The sequence below is a fragment of the Lactuca saligna genome, chromosome 6 (assembly GCF_052625555.1).
Source record: "Lactuca saligna cultivar CGN05327 chromosome 6, ASM5262555v1, whole genome shotgun sequence".
Classification (NCBI taxonomy): Eukaryota; Viridiplantae; Streptophyta; class Magnoliopsida; order Asterales; family Asteraceae; genus Lactuca; species Lactuca saligna.
Window position 1 is genome coordinate 175,234,153 of NC_136422.1, and position 24,613 is coordinate 175,258,765.

Sequence of the window (24,613 nt, forward strand, 5' to 3'; positions counted from 1 at the left end):
TCTCTACAACATTCAAGTCTTTACAAAAGTGATGCCTTCTCTTTTTGCTCCAAATTTTGAAGACCTCTTTACAAACACTTCATATGCATATCAAGTCAAATCTCTAAAACTTGAGATCCTTTCTTCCATTGCTACATATGAATCAATCTCAATTATCTTCAAGAATTGCAGGTAGTTTCATTAATATATTTTTAAAAAAATATTGGATTGAATATAATTTGGGATCCGAAACCATTGAGTTGTGTTTGAATATTCTATAGTGCATGTGCATTGGAAACCTCAATTCTCACACTCTATTTTTGCCTTAATAGTTTCATATCCGACTCCATAATCCCTTATTCCTTCTTCTCCCTCTTAATTCTCAGTGCAGAAAAGAAAATAGTACTTGTTTGGTGGCACTGGGAATAGATGATGGTGAAGTCTTCACCATTAATGCCACTCCTACAGAGTTAAAATGGAAATCTTCTGGACATTATCATAGGTATGCTAGGAAAAATAATAAGATGATATGATCATAAATTTTCTGATTATTGATGGTTAAAATAACCAAATTTGGAGTAATACATGAAGCTCAGAACTTTTCCATGTGCAGTAGAATTGCTGCTCTTTCTTTTGCAAACAAAGGGCATAAAGTTTATGCTATTCGTACATATGGAACAACATGCAAAATGAACTTTGAAGCTGGTGAACTGTTAAAAGAAATGAAAATCTCAAATAAACTTATCTCTTCATCTGTATATATTTTTCTGGAGAGTCTTCCCAACACATGGTCCTTAAATTGTCTTAAACTTTTTCTTCTAACGTTTGTTTTCTTGTAATGATAGATGATAAAATATTAGCTGCATCAAATACCAAGATCAGAGTTCTCACCTTAGATGATGGAAAAGAACTACTTAAGTTTTCCACAGATGTTGTATGTTCCTACCTTTTGTATGCACATTTTTAAAGTGATTATTGCAGTTCTGATGATTTTTTTTTTTTGACTTTTCTTTAGGGTCCTGTGAATCATATGTTATATGTTGGATGATACAAACACCATAATTACATATGTATTTGGTGACAAGAATCTGCATGTGTGGAAAAATGGATAAAGTTAACAACCATTAGCTGCAGGAGACTATGCATCGAGTACAATTATTCCAGCTTGTAAAGTTGTGATTGACATATCAAATGTTGCAAAAGATTTGATTGATTTATCGAAATCCCGATAATACCCTTTACATGCTTCCATCAACCCCACAAGCAATGTTGGAGGCAATGGGTGGCTCTATTGGACCTAATGTTGTCATTGCTACAAAAAGAATGTTGCCCTTTTGACTGCACGAGACCCCTCTGCTATTCCTTCTATTTGTCATTTTTCTACTTCCCTTCAATATCTTGTAGGTGTGTGTGTGTGTTAGAGTGATGTGAAATTACTAAAATACCCTTGGTTAATTTTAGGGCTGGAAGGTTCGGATGTCGGCTTAGCATCGGTGTTGGAATCGATGGAATTCTATTTGAAGTTGCGGGGTTAAGAAGCTTGTGTTTTGGAGGACTTAGCCAAAGCTATCAATCTGGTGCATATCAGGAGGGATCTTGTGGAAAGTGGTCACGCGTTGCTAAAACATGCTTATCACAATCTACAAGAATACGAAAGGTATGAAGGTGGAACTAGAATCTGTGATTCTGATGGAATTAGAATATGTGATTCCATTCCAATGCCAAATAAACGGAGTTTAATTCTATCTGAAGGTGGAGCCAGAATCAGTGATTCTGATAGAATCGGAATCTGTGACTATGTTGGAATCAGAATCTATGATTCCATTCCACTGCCAAATCAACGGAATTTAATTATATCTGAAGGTGGAACTAGAATCAGCGATTACGACAGAATTGGAATCGGTGATTCTAACGAAACCAAAACCTTACAAAATTCAAATGAAAACCAAAATTGCAAGAGAACCTTTTGACATTATGGTTAGTGTAATGGAATGTATTTTTGTATATGTATGATATCTTGTTTTGCATTATTAGACATTAAATGTGTAATTTAGTTTGTTTAATATCTAGTACAAATTAAGAATATATATATATATATATATATATATATATATATATATATATATATAGCGCCATGACATACAAAATGTCGTAAAACTATGTCAAAAATCATGTCGTATAGAATGTCATAAATGTTTGTCATAATATAGCGCCATGACATACAAAATGTCGTAAAACTATGTCAAAAATCTTGTCGTATAGAATGTCATAAATGTTTGTCATAATTGCAAGAATGTTACAAATTACGACATACAGAGCCAATCATAAATGTATGTCGAAAACGTGTGTCTTGTATCTGTCGTAAAATTTATGACAGACCAAATGCCTGTCATTATCCTTTATGACATGGCTTTCAATGATAGACATTTGTCTGTCATGTATAGGCATTTACGACAGACACTGTCAAGGAAAGCCTTTTTTTCTAGTAGTGGGAGTGGATTTACAAAAAGGTTTTTATTAGATCTTTTAAAACAACTTCAATAATGAATATTTTTGTTTATTTTTAATATTCTTTTTTTAATTATTATTCATAATTATATAACTGAAAAATAAAGTCGCGAATGTAATAAACAAGATTGATGATATAGTACGATATTTTTTAGTTTTTACTTATTGTTAAACGTACCGTACAATTGAATAGATTTAGTGACATTCTCCACTAAGTGTTATTATTTTTTCATAACTTTTGATCAAAATTAAAACTTGATTATTATTTAATTATTTTTGTTGTGATGTTGAAAAATTATACAACTATTGAAAGATAACTTATAGTTTAATTTATTTATACACATAAATACAACAATTGAAGATATTTTCACTTATCTAAATAATAATAATAATAATAATAATAATAATAATAATAATAACAAGATTAATCAAATTTAAATTTATTCTAATAAATGAAAGTTTGTTTGTCACATGTTACACTCTTATTCAATTTGTTAAATATCATTTTGTGGTTATTTTGAATTTTTTTTTTCTAGATGTCATTTTATAAGATTTCTTATTTTATTAAATTTCACATAATATTTTAATATAATAATAATAATAATAATAAATATAGTAATAAATGGATATCAAATTCATTAATCGACTTACCTTCTAATTTTAAAATTCCCAAATTAAAGTTCATTAGTTTCTTTTGTTTATTTATTTAAATTTAAAAGATAAAAAAATATTTCAATTTTAATAATTCATTATTTTTTTTTATTTTCTTATAAATCCAAAGTTCTTAAATATTTAGACATTCATATTTAATCTTTTGTTTTAAATTAATCTATATAATACATGGGTCTCATAGCTAATTTCTTACTAATTTAAAATAAAAACATAAAAAATATATCCCATCTCTAATAAAAGAATCATGTTTAGGCCAAATGACACATTTCTACACAAGACACTTTTTTAAAGCCTCAACTAATGGTTTCCCGCTCATATATTTTTCTCTTTCTGTTGAGTATTTCAATTAGTCCCAGAAAATTAAGCATCTTCAAAACCATCAACTATATCTTTCTTCGAAATTATCAGTACCTTGAATCTCTTTAAAGAAATAAATTTACACTCAATGCCAATGCTCTCTAGATCCACCCTCTCTTGCCACTGCTGTACCTTCACCGTCATTTTATGCACAAACAAGTTGTTTAAGTAGACCTCTTTTTCTCTGTAAACCATTTTGATCTATTAGATGTACTATAAAATCTCACAATCAGGTCTTTCATCTTCCAGCCGAGAAATCAGTTACTGATAACAGATATTTTGGGATTGATTAGCAAGATTCATAATCACTTCCAAAATTTAATCTTTGTATAAATACAAGTCCACCACATTATTTTTTACTGATGGATCGTTGAAAGTTTTTAAGCCCTGGAGTTATTTGATCTAGAAGTAGTGAGTTATTTGATTTTTTAACCCTAACGTCGATCAAATTTCATCTTTGGTTTCATTTGAATTGGAATTTTTCGTGTATCTTTGCCCTATTCATCTCTTTCAATTGAATGTTTATGGTTCTATAGATGCTCCTTTGTCAATTTGTTCCAAGGAATGATTATTTTAGTGGTTAGGGTTCATTTTTCACTAATTTGTCAACTAATTTTGTTCTGTTAACATTGTTTCTAAACAAACATACCAAGTGTTCCACGAAATTCCTCAATGGTTACTTGAGGTATCTACACATTAATGGATAAGACCTCTATTATTATTTCAAATTTTGGTCAAAATCTGATATGTTTAGTTTTTAAACCTATGTTGACTTTTCTTAAAACTATTACTTTATTTGCAAGGCATTTGACTATACAATTTGTATAATTTTTCTGGAAAAAGAATCTAATCAGAAAGTATAGATTTTGAGAGTAATAATAAAGTTACCCACTTTCCATTAACTTTACTTGTCAATTTGACAATTATTGTATGTTGTTACTTGAAAATCAAAATTTTATTGGCTATTTGTTTGTTCAAAATTTTCAGAAAGTGAATTATCCATTGGAGTGGGATATTTTGATCTTTGTTAATATGATCTTCTCAAAATCTGCCTAAAGAGTATAAGACACATTCAATCCATTGTATCAATCTATTCTTAGATTCAGTTTGACATATATATTATTGCAAAACTAACATCATTGTGTTCAACAGCTCGAGATCAACATTTTAATGTGAAAGCTAAAAGAGAGTATTGCGGACCTCATAATCAAAGTTTACCATTTTCTTTATTGGGCAAGAATTTAACCGCAATTACTTTACTTGTTGCCTTAAAACAGAATTTGAAATTATCAATTTGATTTCATCCAGATTCTTTTCATTTATCATGGGATATAAAATAATCATTATTTACTTTGATCAGTGAAGTTGATAGAGAAATATTGGATAAGTTGCAACATGTAAAGTCATATAGATTATACAAATACCAAAGAACAATGTTGTAATAGAAAAAGATACGAGTGGGATGTTATTATGCACCAATATATCAAAGTAATTTGCTATTACTTGCATTTAGGCTTATACAAAACCCACAAATAACAATGTATTTTTTTTATCAATTTGTGTAACAAGCACTCCTAGATGCAAGTTTTTGTCTATATTCCATATTGGATATTATTATTAATGTAGATTGATTATGTCAAACTCAAACACTAAGAGTCCATTTGCAATAAATTTATTGTTAATGATAGTATTTTGCTTCATTTCTATAAATTTGGGAAGCTTAGGTATCTCTATTCATTAATTCATTAATGACCAACAGTAACCTCTAATAATTTTAAGTTTTTTTTTTCTAACTTTCATCTTATTTTGTATACTAATATTATTAATTTGATTACAAAGTTTTAGAATATTAAGGCAACATACTTGGGGCGAGTAGCTATTGCGAACTCATGGAAGCCTTAAGAGGGTCAACAAACAGTAAGACGACATATGTGCATAAGAGGTAATTAACCAGAGTTTAAAATAAAATTTTTAAATAAAATGATTTTTTTTTTTTTTTTATGAATTGTTTGTTCTTTTCATTACAACATTGTAATAGGAAGAGATCAATGTACTATGCTATAATATGTTTGAAAGTACAATGTTATAATCTATTTCTTCATTAAAGTAATACTTTTTTTTAACTTTTTTGAAATAGCAACATACATTTAGGATAATAGCTTTGCTAATATTGAAAATTTTAAAATTATAAGTTTATCAAAATTAGATATTATCAACTAAACACTATAAATTAGTAAAAAATAATTAAATCAGTAATTAATAACGAAACTTATCAAGGTTAAGCTAAAATATCTATTTGCAAACGTATTATTAATTATAAGTTCAATTTAAGAACTATTTTATTCTAGTATAACAATAATCAAAACATATTATACTTCTTTCCCAACAACCTCCCAAAACTCTATATACTTTATCACTCCGTCATGGTCTTTGGTCTAAGTAGGTCTTGGGTTCAAATCAAAACCCAATCTGTTAGGTTAATAATATATTGGGCCTAAAGTGGGCCAATCCTATATCGACCTTAACTTTCATTACTTCATACTTCATAGGAAATGGACAGCTCAATAAACAACACTAAATGAAAAAAAAAGGGACCCAAACGTCATATCATATGATTACAACATGTTTCTCTATTGATTGCTTAACCCAAAAAGTGTACCAAATAAAACCCAACATTCACCATGTCTTCTTAAATCTGAAACGATTTAGCAAAAATCCCGGAAAGAAACGATCCACAAGAGCAGTGATGAATGCACATATGAAAATTGAAGTAAATACATTTACATAAAGCTTCGGAAGCTATGCCAATATCTATCTTCATTCACCTTCATTATATGCAAACTAATCTTATTTTCTTTCCCCTTCATTCCTACATTTCACAACATCAAATTAGTAACGGATTCAACTGAAATTCAATATCAACTTTTGTTAAATAAAAATGGAGTATTTATTTATTACCTTGAAGCGCTTTGCGCGTGCGTTATTTTGCGAATAACGAGGTACATACGGCTGATATCTATTAGCTTCACTTCTATTATAATTCCCAGCTGCAACTTTAGGCGTTGACCTATTGTTGACTTCGCTTTGACTTGTAGTATTTCTAAATACGTCATCTTTGTCCCAATTCACCTCATAATCAGCCTTCAAACGAGATCCTTCCTGCAATCCAATCATAAATTCGTAATTTAAAAAAAAAAAAAAAAAAAAAATACATTTTCCATTTTAGTAGCGAGTGGAATAAAAGAAAACAATGTTTGTTACCTTTTGTAATGATCTTCCACATAACACCTTCAAGGCCTTACAAAACTCGTTATGGTTATCAAATCGAACCAAAATCTTACACTGGAGACCTGGAACTATGTCTTCATCATCTTCATCTGCATCTTTTCCTATACCATCATCTTCACCAACATCAAGATTCCTATTCAGAAAATTTGACAAAAGGAATTACTATAATATAAAGTAGATCAAAAAGAAATAAGTAGGAGAATGAAACTGATACTACAAAGGTGTATACTGTATACCTTATCTTTCCTAATGCAGAAAAAATAGTATGAGTGACCAAAATTGAAGGCTTAGATGAAACTCTTGTCTCAGCAAACCAACGTGATGGAACTCCTCTTAGCACAATTGTGTCGGGTTCTCGTTTTCTACCCTTATAATAGCCTGTTCATTTATACATAAAGTTCAATGTTTTATTGTTAATTTAAGGTTAACTGTTTCACTGATCCTGCTATTTTGCTAGATTACAGTTGATGATTGTTTAGTCGAAGATAAGTACATAACATCATTGATTCTTCATCAAAGTATATGTGTTAATGTTGATTAAACTTATGATTGCTTGGGAAATTATGAAACTGTAAGCATATATGTCTTCCCCTTATGTGAAGAGCACAGCTAGATCGAAAAATGATAATGGAAAATGGATACGAACCTCTATCTCCGCCACCAAAGGCAAAATTCTCCTCCCACTCTTTCCTCATTGCTTCAAAATCATCAGATTGCGGAATCTCAACAGTTAACCTAAACTTAACCCCAACAAGACTTAACTCAATTCCATCAATCTTCACAACAACCGACTTCTTCCACTCCGCAACCTTCTTTTCCTGATCGTCGGACGAGCTAGATAGAAAACCTAATTGACGAATGAAAAGCTTACCACGAGCGACGGGATCCTCACGTTTGCGTTTATTGATGTCTTTGAATTTACGAACATGGAGGTCTTCTTCGGGAACAATGACGGAGAATGAGGATTTGAGGAATTCGATTAAGGAGCGCTTGAGTTGCCATTCGTCGAGTGGTTTGACGGAGGCGTCGGCGCGGTGGACGGTGAGGTTAAGCTTGAAGCGGGGGACCAGGGAGAGGCCACTGTCTAGTTCTAGGGTTTCGGTGGGTAGGAGGGAGTCCGAAGATCGATTGTTGCTCATAGTGCGACTGTGTTTACTAGTTTCCTGTTCGTAGAATCAACGGAAGGAGACAAAGTCTACGGAGTTGCGATTTCAATGTTTCCCGATTCCAACTTCATAATCAAACACAGAAAAATGTGATAAAAAGTAGTACAACATTTTTATATAGTCAAGGGTTTAAAAGAATTATGTCAAATTCTCACTTGTAATTGATTTAAAATTTTAAAAATAGTAGTGTTACATAATTAAAAGTAGAAACAACAACCATCTTATGCTTACTAATGTGTATCTACACATTGCAAATCCGGCAAACATTTCTCTTATCGCCGTCCATGGTCTTACATACGTTATATTAAATCTTAGACCGAGTTACTTAATAAAAACACTCATAAATTATATTCTCTTTATGACATATACAAAGAAAAATATGAGGTTTTTAGCATTAAAGGAAGCGAAAAAAGAAGGGGATGAAGCAACGAACAGGTACGTGTTCAGCATGGGGCGTTTAAGAGCTTCTAGCTTCTAACTTTTGACAAAACGTTAATTTAAACAAAAAACTTTATTTGACAATACGAACGTTTAACTTTTAGTTTAAAAAAATTGCTCCAAATCTAAAAATTACTTCATGTAGGACGTGTTCGGCAAAACTACCTGGTGTAACGGGTAATAGTTAGCGAGCAGCAGTAACCGATAATGGGTAGCGGGTAACATTTGATTTTGGAGCGTTTTGTTCAAAGCTTCTCCATATAGCTTTTGATTTTAGGGTGTTTTGTTTATGCTAAAAGTGAAACGCTCCTATCACTGAACCTAGCTTTTTCTTTTTGACGAGCGTTTTCTTAAAAGCTAGAAGTCTGAAGCTTTCAAACACTATGTGTTGAACACGCCCGTAGTGTTTAAAAAAACACCACTGAGCTTTTTAAACAAATTTCCAAAATTGCCCTTAAAAGTATATTTATATATATTTTTAAAACAATTGTTCTTTTATCTAATTTTATATATTTCAAAAGTTTCCAGTTACTTTTGTCAAACACTCATATAACGAATAAAAGTTACAACTTTCAACTACCAGCTAATAACTACTTTTGTCAAACACGCCCTTAATGTTGAGGGATTTCATCATAAAGGTTGAAGCCATCATTAGATGGGGATGGAGGTAGTCACCGGAAATGAAGGGAAATGGGAAGGACAATGAATTCGTGAAGGAAGTGATAGTTAGGTTAAAAAGAAATGGATGGGGCTGTTTTATGGTTTTGGCTCACATAAACAAGTAAACAACTATTGATTAAAAAGTATAAGTTTATAGATCAAATATTAAACTTACACCTATGTAATAGAAAAAAAAAAAGATGTTAGAGACATACTTTATTCAAAGCAAATTAAAAGTAAATGGATGAAATCGGCAATAAAAATCTTTCAATAACATATTATACTTTGCATATAAGCTTGTGGGCAGTGGTAGTTGTCGATGTCAACAAATAAATACCTTAACTCTTGCATACTAAAATAACATATAATGATCAAATTCACGAGGATTTGTTCAATTTGTAATTGTATAAAAATCTATTTGTAAAAGTACTTGTAAAAAGACTATGAGAATACAAATGGGAATTTTAATCTTTTTGTTATAAATCTAATTTTAACTATTACAAGTGAAACACAAATTAAGCTAGTACAAGTTGATGTAAATCAATATGGATGGAATTGTTGATATTTGAATTTCATCAATAAATAATTAGAACTCAATGTGCAATACTTGTAATAAATTTTAAATTTGACTACAGTAATTCAATCCGCTTGAATTAGTTAGATTCTTTGTAATTAGTATAATGGGTAGATTAGTATAATGGGTAGAGAAGCTCATAACATATTTTATTAGTTAAAGTCACAAATCAATGAAGAATATGTAACATACACGTTTTGAAATCATGTTTTGTAATGAATAAAATTGTGAAATACTATGTGAAATTGAGTGTTGAGTTCTAACAAGATGGTTTTAACTAGAAATGAAGTAAAACTATATTTAGAATCACTCAGGAAATATTGAGAGTCTTATGAGATTCCAATTAAAAGCCAAATAATCAAATCTAGCGAAAATATAAAATTTTAAATAAGTAAAATTTTATTATTGAAAATTGTAAATAATCTCGTTAGAAACTTGTAGGCGAAAACCTCGTCGAAATCCGAGTTATAACGAAGAAGTTATGACCAATCGAAGATCCGCGATAAAACCGACACGGCGCCAAATGACGTAAAAAGTGAGTTTTTGATAAAATAATTTTTAGCCTTAGTGATCTAAATGAAAGTCGTGGTATTCGTTAAACCGAGAAGTTCGATAAAAAGAACGCCAAAATCTGACTTCGTATGAGGAAGTTATGATTTTTCGAAGTTTCAACATAGCAGTAGACAACTAAAAACTCGAATTTTAGATCGAGCGATATTTGACCGATACATCCTAAACGAGAATCGAAGGTCTCATCATTTGTAGTACAACGGTAAAAAGTCTGACGAAAATGGATGTCGGATGAAGAAGTTATGAATTTTTAACGGATTTTCCTGTCTCGGTCTGTTAAAAATAATAATATTAAAAATAAAGTTAAAATTAGCCGACGAAGTCTAAACGAAAGTTGTAGAGCGTAATTTTAGCTACGTGTGCATATAAAGAACGTAAAAAACGGAGCTTGTATGCGAAAGTTATGGATTTTAGAAGTTCGGGGCTCAAATTTCGAGAAATCTCGCATGAATAGTGCCAGGCCACGTCACCTCGCACGAAGCAGCAGCGTATCCAAGACGTGGCCCAAGTCCGAGACCAGCGCATGTCCTCTTCTGATTCGCCAAAGGCCGAGGTCCAGCAAGAACAAGACACGTCTCGCATCGGTGGCCAATCCGACGCGAGCCACGTCCCGCCTACCAGCCTCGCATCTGATGTCGCATCCGAGCCTTCGCGCCTGCCTCGTCACCCCTCCTGACCGAACCTCGTAGCTGCAACGTGGACTCTTCTCAGCCACAAGGACCGAACCCTTGGCCCTATATAAAGGGAGGCTGCGAGCCTTCCCGTGTAACTTTGAAATTTTAACACTTTTTCACCCTAATTCCATATATTCACTATTTTGACTTTCCCCGAAGCCCCGGTATCAATTTTAGCACCCGAAACACATTCCGAAGCTCCCGAGAAGCCCGAAAATTTTATCTTTTCGGTTTTGAAGCCCTACCTTTGCAGAGCCGGTTTTCAATTAAGCTCCCGGTTTTCAATTAAGCTCCCGGTTTTCAACATAGAAAGTCATATTTAAAGCCGAAGTGCTATCCAAATTACTTTTTTAACCCCCGGTTAATTTAATGTGAGTTTAATATATAGGAACAATTGTATGTTATGTGTTATATGTGCTATGTGCTTTTCAGTGTTATTATTCTGAGTTATTTTCTCATGTTATTTTTATTCGCTATTTTTAATAGCAAAGTTATACCTTTGACCATGTGATCAGTGAAAGGACTTAGATTCACGGTGGTACTGGAATGTAGCCTCTGGCCATGTAGAACATGTCTCGTAAGAGAATGACTTCTATTCTATGGCATTGGCAGAAGGTTAGATAGGAAGGGTATGTAGCCTCTGACCATGTAGAGCATGACTCCGTAAGAGAATGAACTTTATTCTATGGTATTGGCAAATGGTTAGATAGGGCTATAAGCCTGAAATCTACCAAAATGTTAATCAGAAATTATATGTCTTCTGTGCCATTTGGGCCAAAACTTTATTGATGCATATCAAGTATTGAAATCGTTATGTCTCATTGATCGTAAATCTTTGAATCAAATCTTGAGTTGATATTGAAAGTCTGACATATGATACGCATATGCTATTGTTGTTCTTGTTCCCTTTTGCTTTTGTCATATTGGTATATATAAGGCATAAGATTATATTGTATCTATTTATTGAATTCACTAAGCATTATCGTTTATCCCTCTCAATGTTTAACAATTGCAGGTGATGAGTATCCAATATAGTTTTATAGTGCTGAAAGATTTAGAATAGTTATTACTATTTCTCTGTATTTTAATGTTCATGTATGTATATGAATAGTAGATTCCTGGGTAGACATGAAATGTAATAAAACTTAGTCGGTTTGTATCCAATCTTTTGTATTCACTTTATCAATATAAAATATTGTTTTATAAATATGCATGTAGCATGTTTTGAGGAAGTAACTTAAGAATTTTTTTCTGAAATAGTATGAAAGTTTGGGTCTTTCATAAATACGAAAGTTGGGGTCTTTCAGAATATAATTTGAGAAAACCAACGAGCATTAAGGTTTAAGAGTCACCAAATCCAAAAGATAATCAACATGCTTTCATATGGAGGAAATTCTTCCTTGACTTAAGTGAAATGAACACAAACACATAAATCAATTGTTGCTTATTAATTTGAAGATATATTAATTAACCAAGAAATTAACCAACAAACATAATATTCATACACCTAAACTCATGATTAAAGATATGTAATAATAAAAAGAAGTTTTAATAAAAAAAAATACTTTCATAGAGATACAAACTCAAGTTCTTAAAATTCTTCAAAATAAACCAAACATCCAAGGATTACTTCCAAGTCAACCAAGATTAACTTAGCCTAACATGGCTAACCTTAAACAAAAGTAAAAATCTTTAAACATACCAAACATTAAGCAATGAAATGAGATGAAAAGATTTGAATCTTTAAGTGTTCTCCAAGCCTTCAAACTCTCCTAAAAACTCTAGAGAAAACTCCTAAAATATGTAACGACCCAAAAATCACGACTAAAAAAATTTCTTTTAAAACATTACTAAAACCATATTTATAAAACCGTATCATAAGTCATAACATAATTTTCGAGTATTAATTCAAAACATAATCTCATTATCAGAGTAAAACATTCCCAGGCTAACTAAGTATGGTGTGTGCACTGCAACCTCTCCGAGCTCCTCTTTTGAAAACTGAGTACCTAAAACCAAAACTGAAAACCGTAAGCACGAAGCTTAGTGAGCTCCCCCAAACTACCACATACCATACAATAACATACAATAACAATAGGGCACCAAACCCTATAAATGAGAGTTTGGACCAAAATGGTTGCCATATTGTGGCAAACAAACTGCCAGGTTGTTGTATCGCACAAATGCGTATTCTCTTTAGAAAATGTCACGTCATGGTCCACCCAATGCCACATTGTGACCATACAAAAATTCCATAACATTTATTAACTTATGAAAAGAATACCTGCAACTAGATGTTACAATTGGAGAATCTGATTTTTCACAGCCATAAATTAAGATCTAAAGTCGTTTGATTACTCAAAAATACCTAAAATTCATCAATCCTTAACACCCCGTTGATTTCTCAATAAATATTAACAAGTGCAACTGGCCTTAAATCCCTTTTGTATGTTCATATGGATCAACGATTTTCAAAACCCCCTCAACGATGATGATGATGGTTGGAACCCTTCTAGGGATAGAGGTTAGAAATTTGTGTTTCTCATACATGGAGGTTTTTGGCCTATCGACCGGTTGTGTGGGTAGAAAATGATGGTTTTAGTGGAATGTGGTGATGTAACATTCATAATTTAGGTAAATTACATTTCTAACCCTTATGTGTGAGAATTGTTTTCAAATTGGCCCATAGTGGCATTTTTGTAATTTTTGGGCAAAGGGGTGCATACGTTGGGTGTATATTGCGTACGCACGACGTACGTTGCAGGCTGCCAAACCCTATTTTTTAGGGTTTGGACCCTATTTAAACATCCTTAACTCTCAAGGCTTCTTTCTTTCACCAGCCTCCAAGCCCCCATTTCGACCTTTTGGGAACCCCAATCCATTTGAGAGCATATTTGAGCTTTATGCGTGTTTTTGGTGAACTTGAATAAAAAAGAAAGAAGAGGAGGCTATCTTAGAAGATTCATAAAAACAATAGCTTATGTCAGTCATGTCAGCTAGGCAAACATGTTCGTCTACCTTTTTCTTTATCTACTTTTGTTGCGTTATTTCTGTTTCACGTCATTCATTCTAATGTTTGGACCTCCCCTATGCAGAGTGTTAGTGGTATTACATACTATGTTATTTTTCTGGATGATCTCAGTCATTTTTTTGTGGGTTTATCCTTTATGCACTAAGTCTGAGGTGTTCTCTAAGTTTCTTAATTTGCGTTCATATGTTCAAATGCAATTCAAGGGTGATGTCCAATCTTTTCAATATGACAATGGTGGAGAATATGATAATTTTCAATTAAATTTTTTTTGTACCACTAATGGTATTCACATTCGTTTCTCTTGCCCTTACACATCCCAATAAAATGGAAAATTTGAGTGCATGTTACACACCATTAACACTGTCATTCGTACACTTCCTTTTCACGATCACCTTCCACCCACTTATTGGGTTGAAGCCCTTTACATGGCCACATGTCTCCTCAACATCCTTCCCTCCACTTCTATAAGGAGCGATACCCCTATCACAAACTCTTTAACCAAAACTCTACCTATACTCATTTATGTGTTTTTGGATGCATATGTTACCCTCACGCACCCTCCCCTCGCAAACTTGCCCCTCACACCACACCTTGCATCTTTCTTGGATATCCATCTTATCATCCTGGATATCATTGTCTCAATCTCACCAATATGCAAATTATAATTTATAGACATGTCGTTTTTTATGAGTCTATTTTTCCCTTTGGATCTATGACTCCCAAATGAATCTCCACATATGACTTCCTTGACATTCCTGTCACCTCGAATATTTTCTCCTCCAAATTTTAATGCTGCCTATCACTTCGATGAGCGCACTCAAATGGATTATCCTACTTCCATTAACAATGATGCTTCCCAATCCTTTTTAGATGCATCCTCTAATCCTCCACCCACTTCTCATCTTGTTCCTTGTTCATTGCATCCCATGAAATCTCGATCCAAAATCGATATTTATAAACCGATTCACAAGTTAAATCTCCATGTTGAGTCTGACTCCCCTCTTTCTCGTACCTACTCTTAAGCCTTCCAGGATCATAATTGGCTACATGCTATGCATGATGAATACAATGCGCTTGTCACTAATAAAACTTGGGTTCTTGTTTTGTGGCCTCGGGAGGCAAATATTATAAATTGTATTTGGTTATTTAAGAAGAAATACAAAGTCGATGGAACTCTATCTCGCTACAAAGATCTCCTAGTTGCAAATGGGCGCAGTTAACGATCGGGCATTAACTGTGAGGAAAGCTTCGATCCCGTTGTTAAGCCTACTATAATTCGTAAATTTATCGGTCTTGCTATTACTCAACAATGGGTCGTACGCCAGTTAGATGTCAAGAATGCCTTTTTACAATGTAATCTTGAAGAAACTATGTATACGAATCAACCTTCCGGTTTTAAAGATCCCACCAAAATGAATCATGTGTGTCTCTTGGAACGCTCTCTTTATGCTCTCAAACAGGAATCTCGAGCATGCTTTCATAGATTTTCCATGTTTATCGCTTACATGGGTTTTGTTCATAGTCGCTCTGACTCTTTGTTGTTTATATATTGACATGATTCTCAGATTGCTTACCTACTTCTCTATGTAGATGATATTATTTTTACAGGTTCATCTCAGGCTCTTATCTCTCAGATTATCACTGTTGGATTAGGTGTCTAAGCCCATAACTATAATTGGTATGTACTTGATTTAATAGTAACATGGTCCTTTTGAGTTGCCTTGACTCATGGAACTTGACATGATGACTTTTGGAGAGAGAGGTTGAATTTATTATTTGGAATAATAAATTGGAATAATTGATTTATTAATGTATTATGAAAATAATATATTAATTAGAAATCATATTATTAATTAGTGATCTGATCAAAAATTAATTTTGTGATTCAAGGAACTGATTAGTAATACAAGGGTTGTTTTGCAAAGCACTGATAGTTGTGAAACTGGGCTCTTGGACCCCTTGGATAGAAGTGGATGAAAAATATAGGGAGGCCTTATAGATTTTCGTCCAAGGGATTCTAAAGGAGGGGTCTGTGGTGTTGGATTTGTGTCTAAGCCCGTAACTATATTTGGTAAGTACTTGACCCGGTTGTGCATGATCCTTTTGGATTGCCTTCACCAAAGCAACTTAAAAGGGTGATTTATGAAGAGAGAGGTTATTATGGTTTATTAATATATTATATAAATAATATATTAAAGGATAAATCATATAGTTTAATTAATATTAAACAAAAATTAATTAAAAGTTAATTTTGTTACTAAAAGACATTAATTAAATAAAGGGGATTTCAACCGTCAAATGTGTGATATTTTTGAAACATATGACTACTATTATAATAAATCTAAACTATTTTTTTTGGTTACCAATCTTTGTAATATATTTTTTATGTTATTATATTAGGTTATAACTCGTGTATTACACGGCTGACAATGTAAAATAACATAAAAACTTGAAAAATCGTAATCAATAATCATAAAAGAACGCTCTCCAACATGCAAATTTCATCTCGGCAGTGTAAATACTACACAAACCAGACACAAAGTTTATAACTATAAGAAAATTACAAAAGAGAACTATTAGTTATTAAAATTCATTAAGCTTTTAGAAATCATAAATGGTATTATTTTATCATTCAAATACATGTGGAGTTATATAGAATGAATGAATCTACAAACTCGTTTAAATTATAATCCTTTCATCATGATCACAAACCAATTAGATTCAAAAGTTAAATCAGATTAAAAGCCACTTTACTTATACCAAAGAACCCTTAAAGAGAACTTTATGAGTAATTTACAAATAAATGGACCAAATAATCAGAAATCCACGTACCAAATGAAGCAAAAGTAGGTGATTGCCTGCATTATTTTTTTTTTAGCTAGTCTGAACAGCGGAAAATTATATGAAACAAAGTTATATGATTTTTCAAAAATGGGTGGGGTTGTCGATAAAACAAAGAGATATGATATCGATGCCATTAAATGTTTTACCTTTTGCTTCACATATCCGGATCAAGAATTTGATTGATTGCATCAATTTTATATAATCACACATCCGATTGTAGTTACTTTACATACACATGATCTACATTAGATTTTACACTCATGCACACACACAACGACCTACAAACTCGATGATTGACGATAAAACAAAACTAAAAATAAAATTTCAAGTGTAAGTGCTGAAAGTGAGATCGAGTTTTTTGAGGGATCTTTACCGACCTAACGTTCATCTTCTATATTAACCAAAAACAACCAATCTTGAGTTCCAATCTTGATGAGGTACCAAAAGAAACTGAAACAGGAAGACGAAGAAATTATAACAACTACCTAAAAATAGTGGGTAGAGCGGATGATTTTGAAGCATCGGTAGAGTACTGCAATGAAGTCAATGTGTAGAGGAGAATACGATGCGGCTATACTCTATACCCTATATATGATGTGTAAGATTGACCCTCTATTTTTAATTTAGAATGTATCACAATTCCTGATTTTTTGCTTTAACTTTAATTTAAATATGATATATGAAACGTTATTTGAGTGATTATGATTGCAATTAGTTAAATGATAAAATCTATCCATAAGTGAGAAATAGCAATAACGTAAAATCTTAATCTTAGGGGGTGTTTGGATAGGAAAAAAAGAGGTGCTTATTGCTTATTCCCACAATAAGCTAATTTTAGTGTTTGGATAAAATCCAACTTATTAGGCTAAATAAACTAATTTTAATAAGCATTCTTCCCCATGTTTATTGCTTATTGCTTATTCCCACTACAAATAAGCTATAAACAATAAATTAAAAATCTAATCCAAACACCCCCTTAATTGCCAATAATATCTTTATACATGGGCGGGAAAAAAATAAGAAGCTGCCATGGGGAAAATATAAGGTTGAGAAAGATGACACGTGTCAATTTGGGAGTCATTTAGAACTTGACACATGGCAGTAGGAGATTCAACCTATTTATTTATTAGAAAGGGAGATATTTTCAACAAAATTTACGGTGCCTCAAAGTCGGCTTCATAATTTATTTTTATACCAATACAAATTTACTCAAATATGACACCCTTTTTTATATGAAACAGTTTTGGATTACTGAAACGGAAACGTCAAATTCTACATGTATATTTGGTAGCGAACTTTTAACTGAGTTTGATAACTTTTAGTTTTAGTTTTTAGGGCTATGTGGTATCCTCACGGGTGGATTGTGTGTGAAAAGAATGACACGTAGATTTTTTACTATTCCACAACCAACCCCCCAGGCTATGGAAATGGTGTTCACCGGTGGGTTGGTGATGAAGAGGGAAAAAGAAGAGAGAGAATTAGAATAACCGATGTGAGAGAAAAATGAATGCACCAATTACAAGGCCCGTCTTCATCCGTCTTTCCATCCACAGACATCACTCCACACCCAAACCACCGGTACACGGGGCGGTGTTCACCGGTGAGTTGGTGTGCCACATAAGAAACTAACATGTGGATTTACATCCACTCTGGATAGCCTAAGTTTTGAGGTAAAACCCTAATCTAAAGAAAAAAGTTCGTTCAAAAGAACGAATTGAAACTTCTATTTAAAAAAAAGTTCAAAATCCAGAAAAAATACTTTAAATAAAACTTCTATATATTACAACAAAGTTACTAAATATCGTTAATAACCATTAGGGTTTTCTCTAAATAACCAACTTTAAAACATGTCGGTATTTTTTTTAACCAATAATATCTTTTTCATTATCAAACTGATAAGACAGATTTAATAAGAAAGATTTATCATTTTATTGAGTTAAAAACATATTATTTTATTTTATTATAAAATAAATATGAGTTGATTGTAGATACTAATCATATATCATAAATGTTTTAACGTAAGAAACATACGCAATTTCATTTATAAAGCGAAACGGCATTGGATTCATTTTCTCACTACGAAGCAAAGACCATCTCTTCCACCTACTCTGCATATTCATCTTTTTGCTTCTATACTATTAATGGAACTCGCTGTAGTCAGAAGCAATCACAGGTTATCTCCGGCGATTTCTACGCCAGAGATGGATCGCATAATCTGGCGCAAACTCCCCGTCGAACTCCTCGAACGTATACTCTCTTTCTTACCTTTCAAAACTTTCTTATACCTCCGATCAACCTGTAAACACTTCAGATCTCTCATCTTCTCTCCACTCTTCCTCTCGAAACACGCCAATTCGCTTTCTTCTTCACCTTTCTCTTCGTTCATGTTACTATCTCATCCTCAATCAAGCCACTACCTCCTGTACGACACCGTTCTCAACACGTGGCGCGACATCAACCTCCCGTTAACTGACTCCCTCACCTTCACACCTCTCCTTTGCACCGCTACCTGCCTACTCTGTTTCTCCGCCGTGCCGGATTCCTCCAATTCCGCCTTCCTCCTCTATAACCTCATCGCGACGTCTTCAATGATCGTAAAATTCCCCGAATACCCTTTCGCCTTTGAATTCCCAACCCTAATTACTAACTCCTCCGGTTACCACCTCTTTTGCCTGTCATCTGGTTCGTCATCATCTCACCTTTACGCTTACGTCTACGACTCAAGGGTTCGCCAGTGGACCCGATACGATGGGTTTCGGAGAACCCTAGGCGATAGTTATCATCAAAAAGGAGTCTTCCTGAATGGATCTCTGTATTTTGCGACTCGAGAGCCGTTTTCGGTGGCCAGTTTTGATCTGCATACCGGAAAATGGGAGACATTGGATGTAGATTTGCCTGGGGAACTGACGTTTGTCCGATTAACGGCAGGGAATGGTAACGGAGAGGGATCAAAGAAGCTGTTTATGTTTGGGGGAATCGGGAGGAATGGGATATCGAAGAGCATGAAGGTCTGGGAACTGGATGTAAAGGGAAGGAAATGGATGGAAATTCAAAGTGTTCCGGAGATGATGTGCAAGAAATTGGGGTCAGTTTGCTACCATCATTATGAACACATCTATTGCTTTTGGCATCAAGGTATGATCTGTGTATGTTGTTATACTTGGCCTGAAGTTTTGTATTATAAAGTGTCAAGAAAGACTTGGCATTGGTTGCCAAAATCCCCTTCTCTTCCTGAGAAATGGAGCTGTGGTTTTCAGTGGTTTTCCTTCGTTCCTGAGCTCCATGCTTTCGTTTAGCTGGTTCTAGTCCTTAATTTGTGCTTAGTTTCGTTTTTCTACTCCTTTCATTTTGCTTGTTTCAACAATTATTAGTGGATCAAATTGCGTTTTGTAAACAGTATGTGATGTTTGTATAACCAGTAAAATGAAGTATTTTTTCTGTTAGTGTAGGCCCATTGGGAACATTGAATTCTATGTGTTTGATCTTGAGAATAGTCAAAGGTTGGTTTGTAGTAGAAGATGGGGGTTAGGAATTGTGGATTGGTTTTGAAAAGGAAAATTCAACACCTTGTTTTGGGTCAAATTTAAACGAGGTTGATACTCTATTTAATTTAATCAAAATCAGAAAATTATATATCTTTTAAAGTTACAAATATTTATATCTACTAAAAAAAATTATAACAAGGATCAAGTTATTATTATTTTTACTAAACGAATATATGTACGTTGTGCAGAATTCAACATTATATTTGATATTAATATATGTTTTTTTTAAATATATATCAATAATGTTGTTGTTAGCTCTCATTATAAGTTGGTATAATATAAATATTTTTTTAAATATAATATATAATTTAATGATATTTATAGTTTTTTATGATTAATTAATTTTAAAAAGTTAATTTGTTTAAAAATTTAATTTTATCATTATAACTATTTTTAAAACAACAAATATTGTGTTTGTTGTTAAAGATAACAATATAATTTTTATATATAATGTTACTTTTAATTATTATTGTTGTAAGTTATTTAAAATTAAGTATCGAAAACTTTTAATTATTTTAATTTGGTTTTAGAAATTTAACTTTTTAAAAATTTATTTGATAAATGTTGTTAGTTTTTTTTATTGTAATTATTTATAACAACAAACATTGCTTTTGTTTTTAAAGATAACATTATAATTTTTTTATATATTACTCTTAACTATTCTTATTGTAAGTTATTTTTAATCTATTTATTTGAAAATTTTTAATGATTATAAAAATCATTTCATGCTTTTGTTTTGTTAAATTATGATTACAATTTACTTTTAAATCTATAATTTATAACTTTTAATTATTTATAAAATGGTTTCTTAATTTTTTTTTTCAAATTTAACTGAAATTTAGATTTAAATTAATCGTTCAACATTATATTAATATTAATAATTTAACTATTTTATATAAAATCATAAACTATACAAAACTTATGACTTTAAAATAATAATTTCTTACATACAACAATATATCCAAACTAATAAGTTAACTAGAATATGTTAAAAATTAAAGTCATAATTTAATAAATAGAAGTAAAATATAATATTTTAAGATTTTAGTTTAGTTAATTTATGATTAAAATTTAGTTTTTGCATTAGTTTAACATTATTAACTAATTTATAATAATTATTAGAACGAAATTGAAAAATCATGGAGGTTTCAAATACATGTCCGTGCGTTGCTCAGAAACACCTATATAATTGAATTATTTACAAATATATGTTTATATATATATATATATATATATATATATATATATATATATATATATATATATATATATATATATATATATATATATATAACGTTGTTAATTTTGATATAATAATTCATATACTAAATTGATATAATATATTGATTTATTTTGAATTATATGATAATATATACATCTATTATAACTGTATAATCTCAATCATTTGAATGATTTCTAATAACGAGTTAAGCATTTAATGTTATTTATAATTGTTGTTATTGTTAATTAATTTTTTAAATTTTATTTGCTTAATATTTTAATTCCTATCATTATAATTATTTAAAACATCAAACATTGTTTTTTGATTTTAAAGGTAACAATATAATCATTTATATAGAGTTATTTTTAACTATTATTATTGTAAGTTATTTTAAACTACTTATATGAATTTTTTTAACAATTATAGAAATATCTTTAGGAAATATTTTTGTTAAATTGAAATTACAATTTAGTTTTTGCATTTATCACTACAATTTATTACTTTAAATTATTTACAAAATACTCCTTGGGTTTTTCAGTTGATCTGAAATTTATATTTAACTTGACACTGTAATCTTTAGGTTAACCTAGACTATTACATCAACATTAATGACAAGCCCAGAAACACAAGCGTTACAGATTAACATTTTGATAGATTTCAGGCTTATAGTCTTGTCTAACCTTCTGCCAATACCATATAATAGAAATAATTCTCTTACGGAGACATGTTCTACATGGCCAGAGGCTACATACTAGTACCAACGTGAATCTAAGTCATTTCACTGATCACATGGTCAAAGGTATTTCTTTGCTATTAAAAATAGCGAATAAAAATAACCTGAAATAATAACACTAAAAAGCACATATCACATATAACACATAACATACAACTGTTCCTATATATTAAACTCGCCGTGAAATAATCGGGGGCTAAAATATTAATTTGGGCATTACTTCGGCTATAAATATGACTTTCGTCGTTGAAAACCGGGAGTTTTCTTGAAAACCGGGCTCTGCGAAGGTAGAGCTTCAAAACCAGAAAGATAAATTTTTCGGGCTTCTCGGGTACTTCGTAGCGTATTCCGGAGGTTATAATTGATATCGGGGATTCGGGGAATGTTAAGATGAAGAAAATATGGAAAAGGGGTAAAAGATGGCAAATTTCCAAATGTATCCGAGAAGGCTCGCAAGCCCTCTATTTATAGGGAAGATCCGAAGGTCGGCCGAGAGGAGGAGTCAGCAGCAAAGCAGCTCGGTGGCAGCGAGGGAGAGAGACACGCGAAGGGGAAGGGCGAGTCAGCAGCAAAGGGCACGCGACAACAGCGGAGCGAAGCAAGTGGCGTGCATGCAAGGGGCTAGGTGCGAGGCTCCGAAATGCCACACGAGGCGAGGCGCGTCGGACGCGCATTGGGCTGAAGATCTGGGCGAACCGGACTGCGATGTATGCTGGACACGAGGCGTGATCTCGTGAGGTGACGTGGCTAGCACTATTCATGCGAATTTTCTGGAAAATCGAACCAAAATCTTCCGAAATTCATAACTTTCGCATACGGGCTCCGTTTTTGACGTTCTTTATACGCACACGCAGCTAAAATTATGCTCTACAACTTATTTTAGACTTCGTCTACTAATTTTGACTTTAATTTTAATATTATTATTTTTAACAGACCGGGATAGGAAAATTCGTTAAAAATTCATAATTTCTTCGTCCGACGTCCGTTTTTGTCATACTTTTTACCGTTGTACTACAAATGAAGAGACCTTCATTTCTCGTTTAGGTTGTGTCAGCTAAAAAATAATCGATCTAAAATTCGAATTTTTAGTTGTCTACTGCTAAGCTGAAACTTCGAAAAATCATAACTTCCTCATACGCAGTCAGATTTCGACGTTCTTTTTATCGAACTTCTCGGTTTAACAAATACTACGAATTTCATTTAGATTACTGAGGCTAAAAAGTAGTTTATCAAAAACTCACTTTTTATGTTATTTGGCGTCGTGCCAGTTTTGTCGCGGATATTCAATTGGTCATAACGTCTTCGTTATAACTCGAATTTCGATGAGGTTTTCGCCTACATGTTTCTAACGAGATTATCTACAATTTTCAATAATAAAATTTTACTTATTTCAAATTTTATATTGTCGCTATATTTCACTATTTGACTTTTAATTGGAATCTCATAAGACTTCCAATATTTTATGAGTGATTCTAAACATAGTTTTACTTCATTTCTAGTAAAAGCTATCTGTTAGAACTCAACATTCAAATTCACATAATATTTCATAATATTATTTACTTAAAACACGATTTCAAAACGTGTATGTAACAAATACCTCCTCCTGTTGAGGATTTCGTCCCCGAAATTACATCGATTAAAATAAAAGGGGGTATTTTGCTTTTATCTCATTCTTATTTTCCCAAGTATAATTTGGGCCTCGATGGTGTTTCCACTTGACAAACACCAACTCCACTTCTTTATTACGTAGACTAGTTGTTCTTTCATTCACGATCTCTTCCGGATCTTCTACATATCTTAACTTAGTATCCAATTTCAATTCGGATAATGGAACTATCTCATCATTGATGCTCAAGCATTTGCGCAGATAACTTACATGAAACACATCATGAATACCTTCCAAATCTTCGGGCAATTCTAAGTGGTATGATTGCTTTCTAATTCTCTGGATGATTTTGAAAGGACCAACAAATCTAGGGCGTAGTTTTCCTTTCTTCCCAAATCTCATAAGGCCTTTCCATGGGGATACCTTCAGCATTACAAAATCACCCACTTGAAATTCTATGGGTCGCCTCCTCTTTTCTGTATAGGATTTCTGTCGATCCTGGGCCGCTTTCATTCTTTCTCGTACAATTTGAATCTTTTCGGTGGTGTCTTGAATCATTTCAGGGCCTCCAAGGATCTTTTGTCCTATGTCTCGCCAACATAATGGAGTACGACACTTGCGACTATATAATGCTTCATATGGTGACATTTTGATTGAAGCGTGGTAACTATTATTATACGAGAATTCGACAAGAGATAAGTATTTATCTTAGTTACCACCAAACTCCAAGACACATGCACGAAACA

General features: G+C 32.4%; 2 protein-coding genes across 2 annotated transcripts; one reads left to right on the forward strand and one right to left on the reverse strand.

Moving 5' to 3' along the window:
• Nucleotides 1-6,128: 6,128 nt before the first annotated feature.
• On the reverse strand, nt 6,129-8,055 carry ZCW7. Its single transcript, XM_078962417.1, has 5 exons — nt 7,451-8,055; nt 7,041-7,182; nt 6,778-6,937; nt 6,475-6,675; nt 6,129-6,385 (listed from the first exon to the last, which is right to left on the reverse strand). Exons 1-5 carry the CDS (start codon nt 7,941-7,943, stop codon nt 6,380-6,382), a joined length of 1,002 nt encoding a protein of 333 aa, XP_078818543.1. The 5' UTR covers nt 7,944-8,055; the 3' UTR covers nt 6,129-6,379.
• A 10,744-nt stretch (nt 8,056-18,799) lies between these two features.
• On the forward strand, nt 18,800-20,204 carry LOC145000362 (Galactose oxidase/kelch repeat superfamily protein). Its single transcript, XM_078959572.1, has one exon. The coding sequence runs from the start codon at nt 18,903-18,905 to the stop codon at nt 20,055-20,057; it is 1,155 nt and encodes a 384-aa protein (XP_078815698.1). The 5' UTR covers nt 18,800-18,902; the 3' UTR covers nt 20,058-20,204.
• The last annotated feature ends 4,409 nt before the right edge of the window (nt 20,205-24,613 follow it).

What these genes read in the sequence shown, in the direction of transcription:
- ZCW7 (XM_078962417.1), bottom strand. Translation starts at nt 7,943, where the DNA reads ATGAGCAACAATCGATCTTCGGACTCCCTCCTACCCACCGAAACCCTA. An exon ending in TCTGCATTAGGAAAGATAAG is followed by an intron (nt 6,938 to 7,040) that starts GTATACAGTATA and finishes TTTTCTGAATAG; the next exon opens with GAATCTTGATGTTGGTGAAG. An exon ending in GTGGAAGATCATTACAAAAG is followed by an intron (nt 6,676 to 6,777) that starts GTAACAAACATT and finishes ATTGGATTGCAG; the next exon opens with GAAGGATCTCGTTTGAAGGC.
- LOC145000362 (XM_078959572.1), top strand. Translation starts at nt 18,903, where the DNA reads ATGGAACTCGCTGTAGTCAGAAGCAATCACAGGTTATCTCCGGCGATT.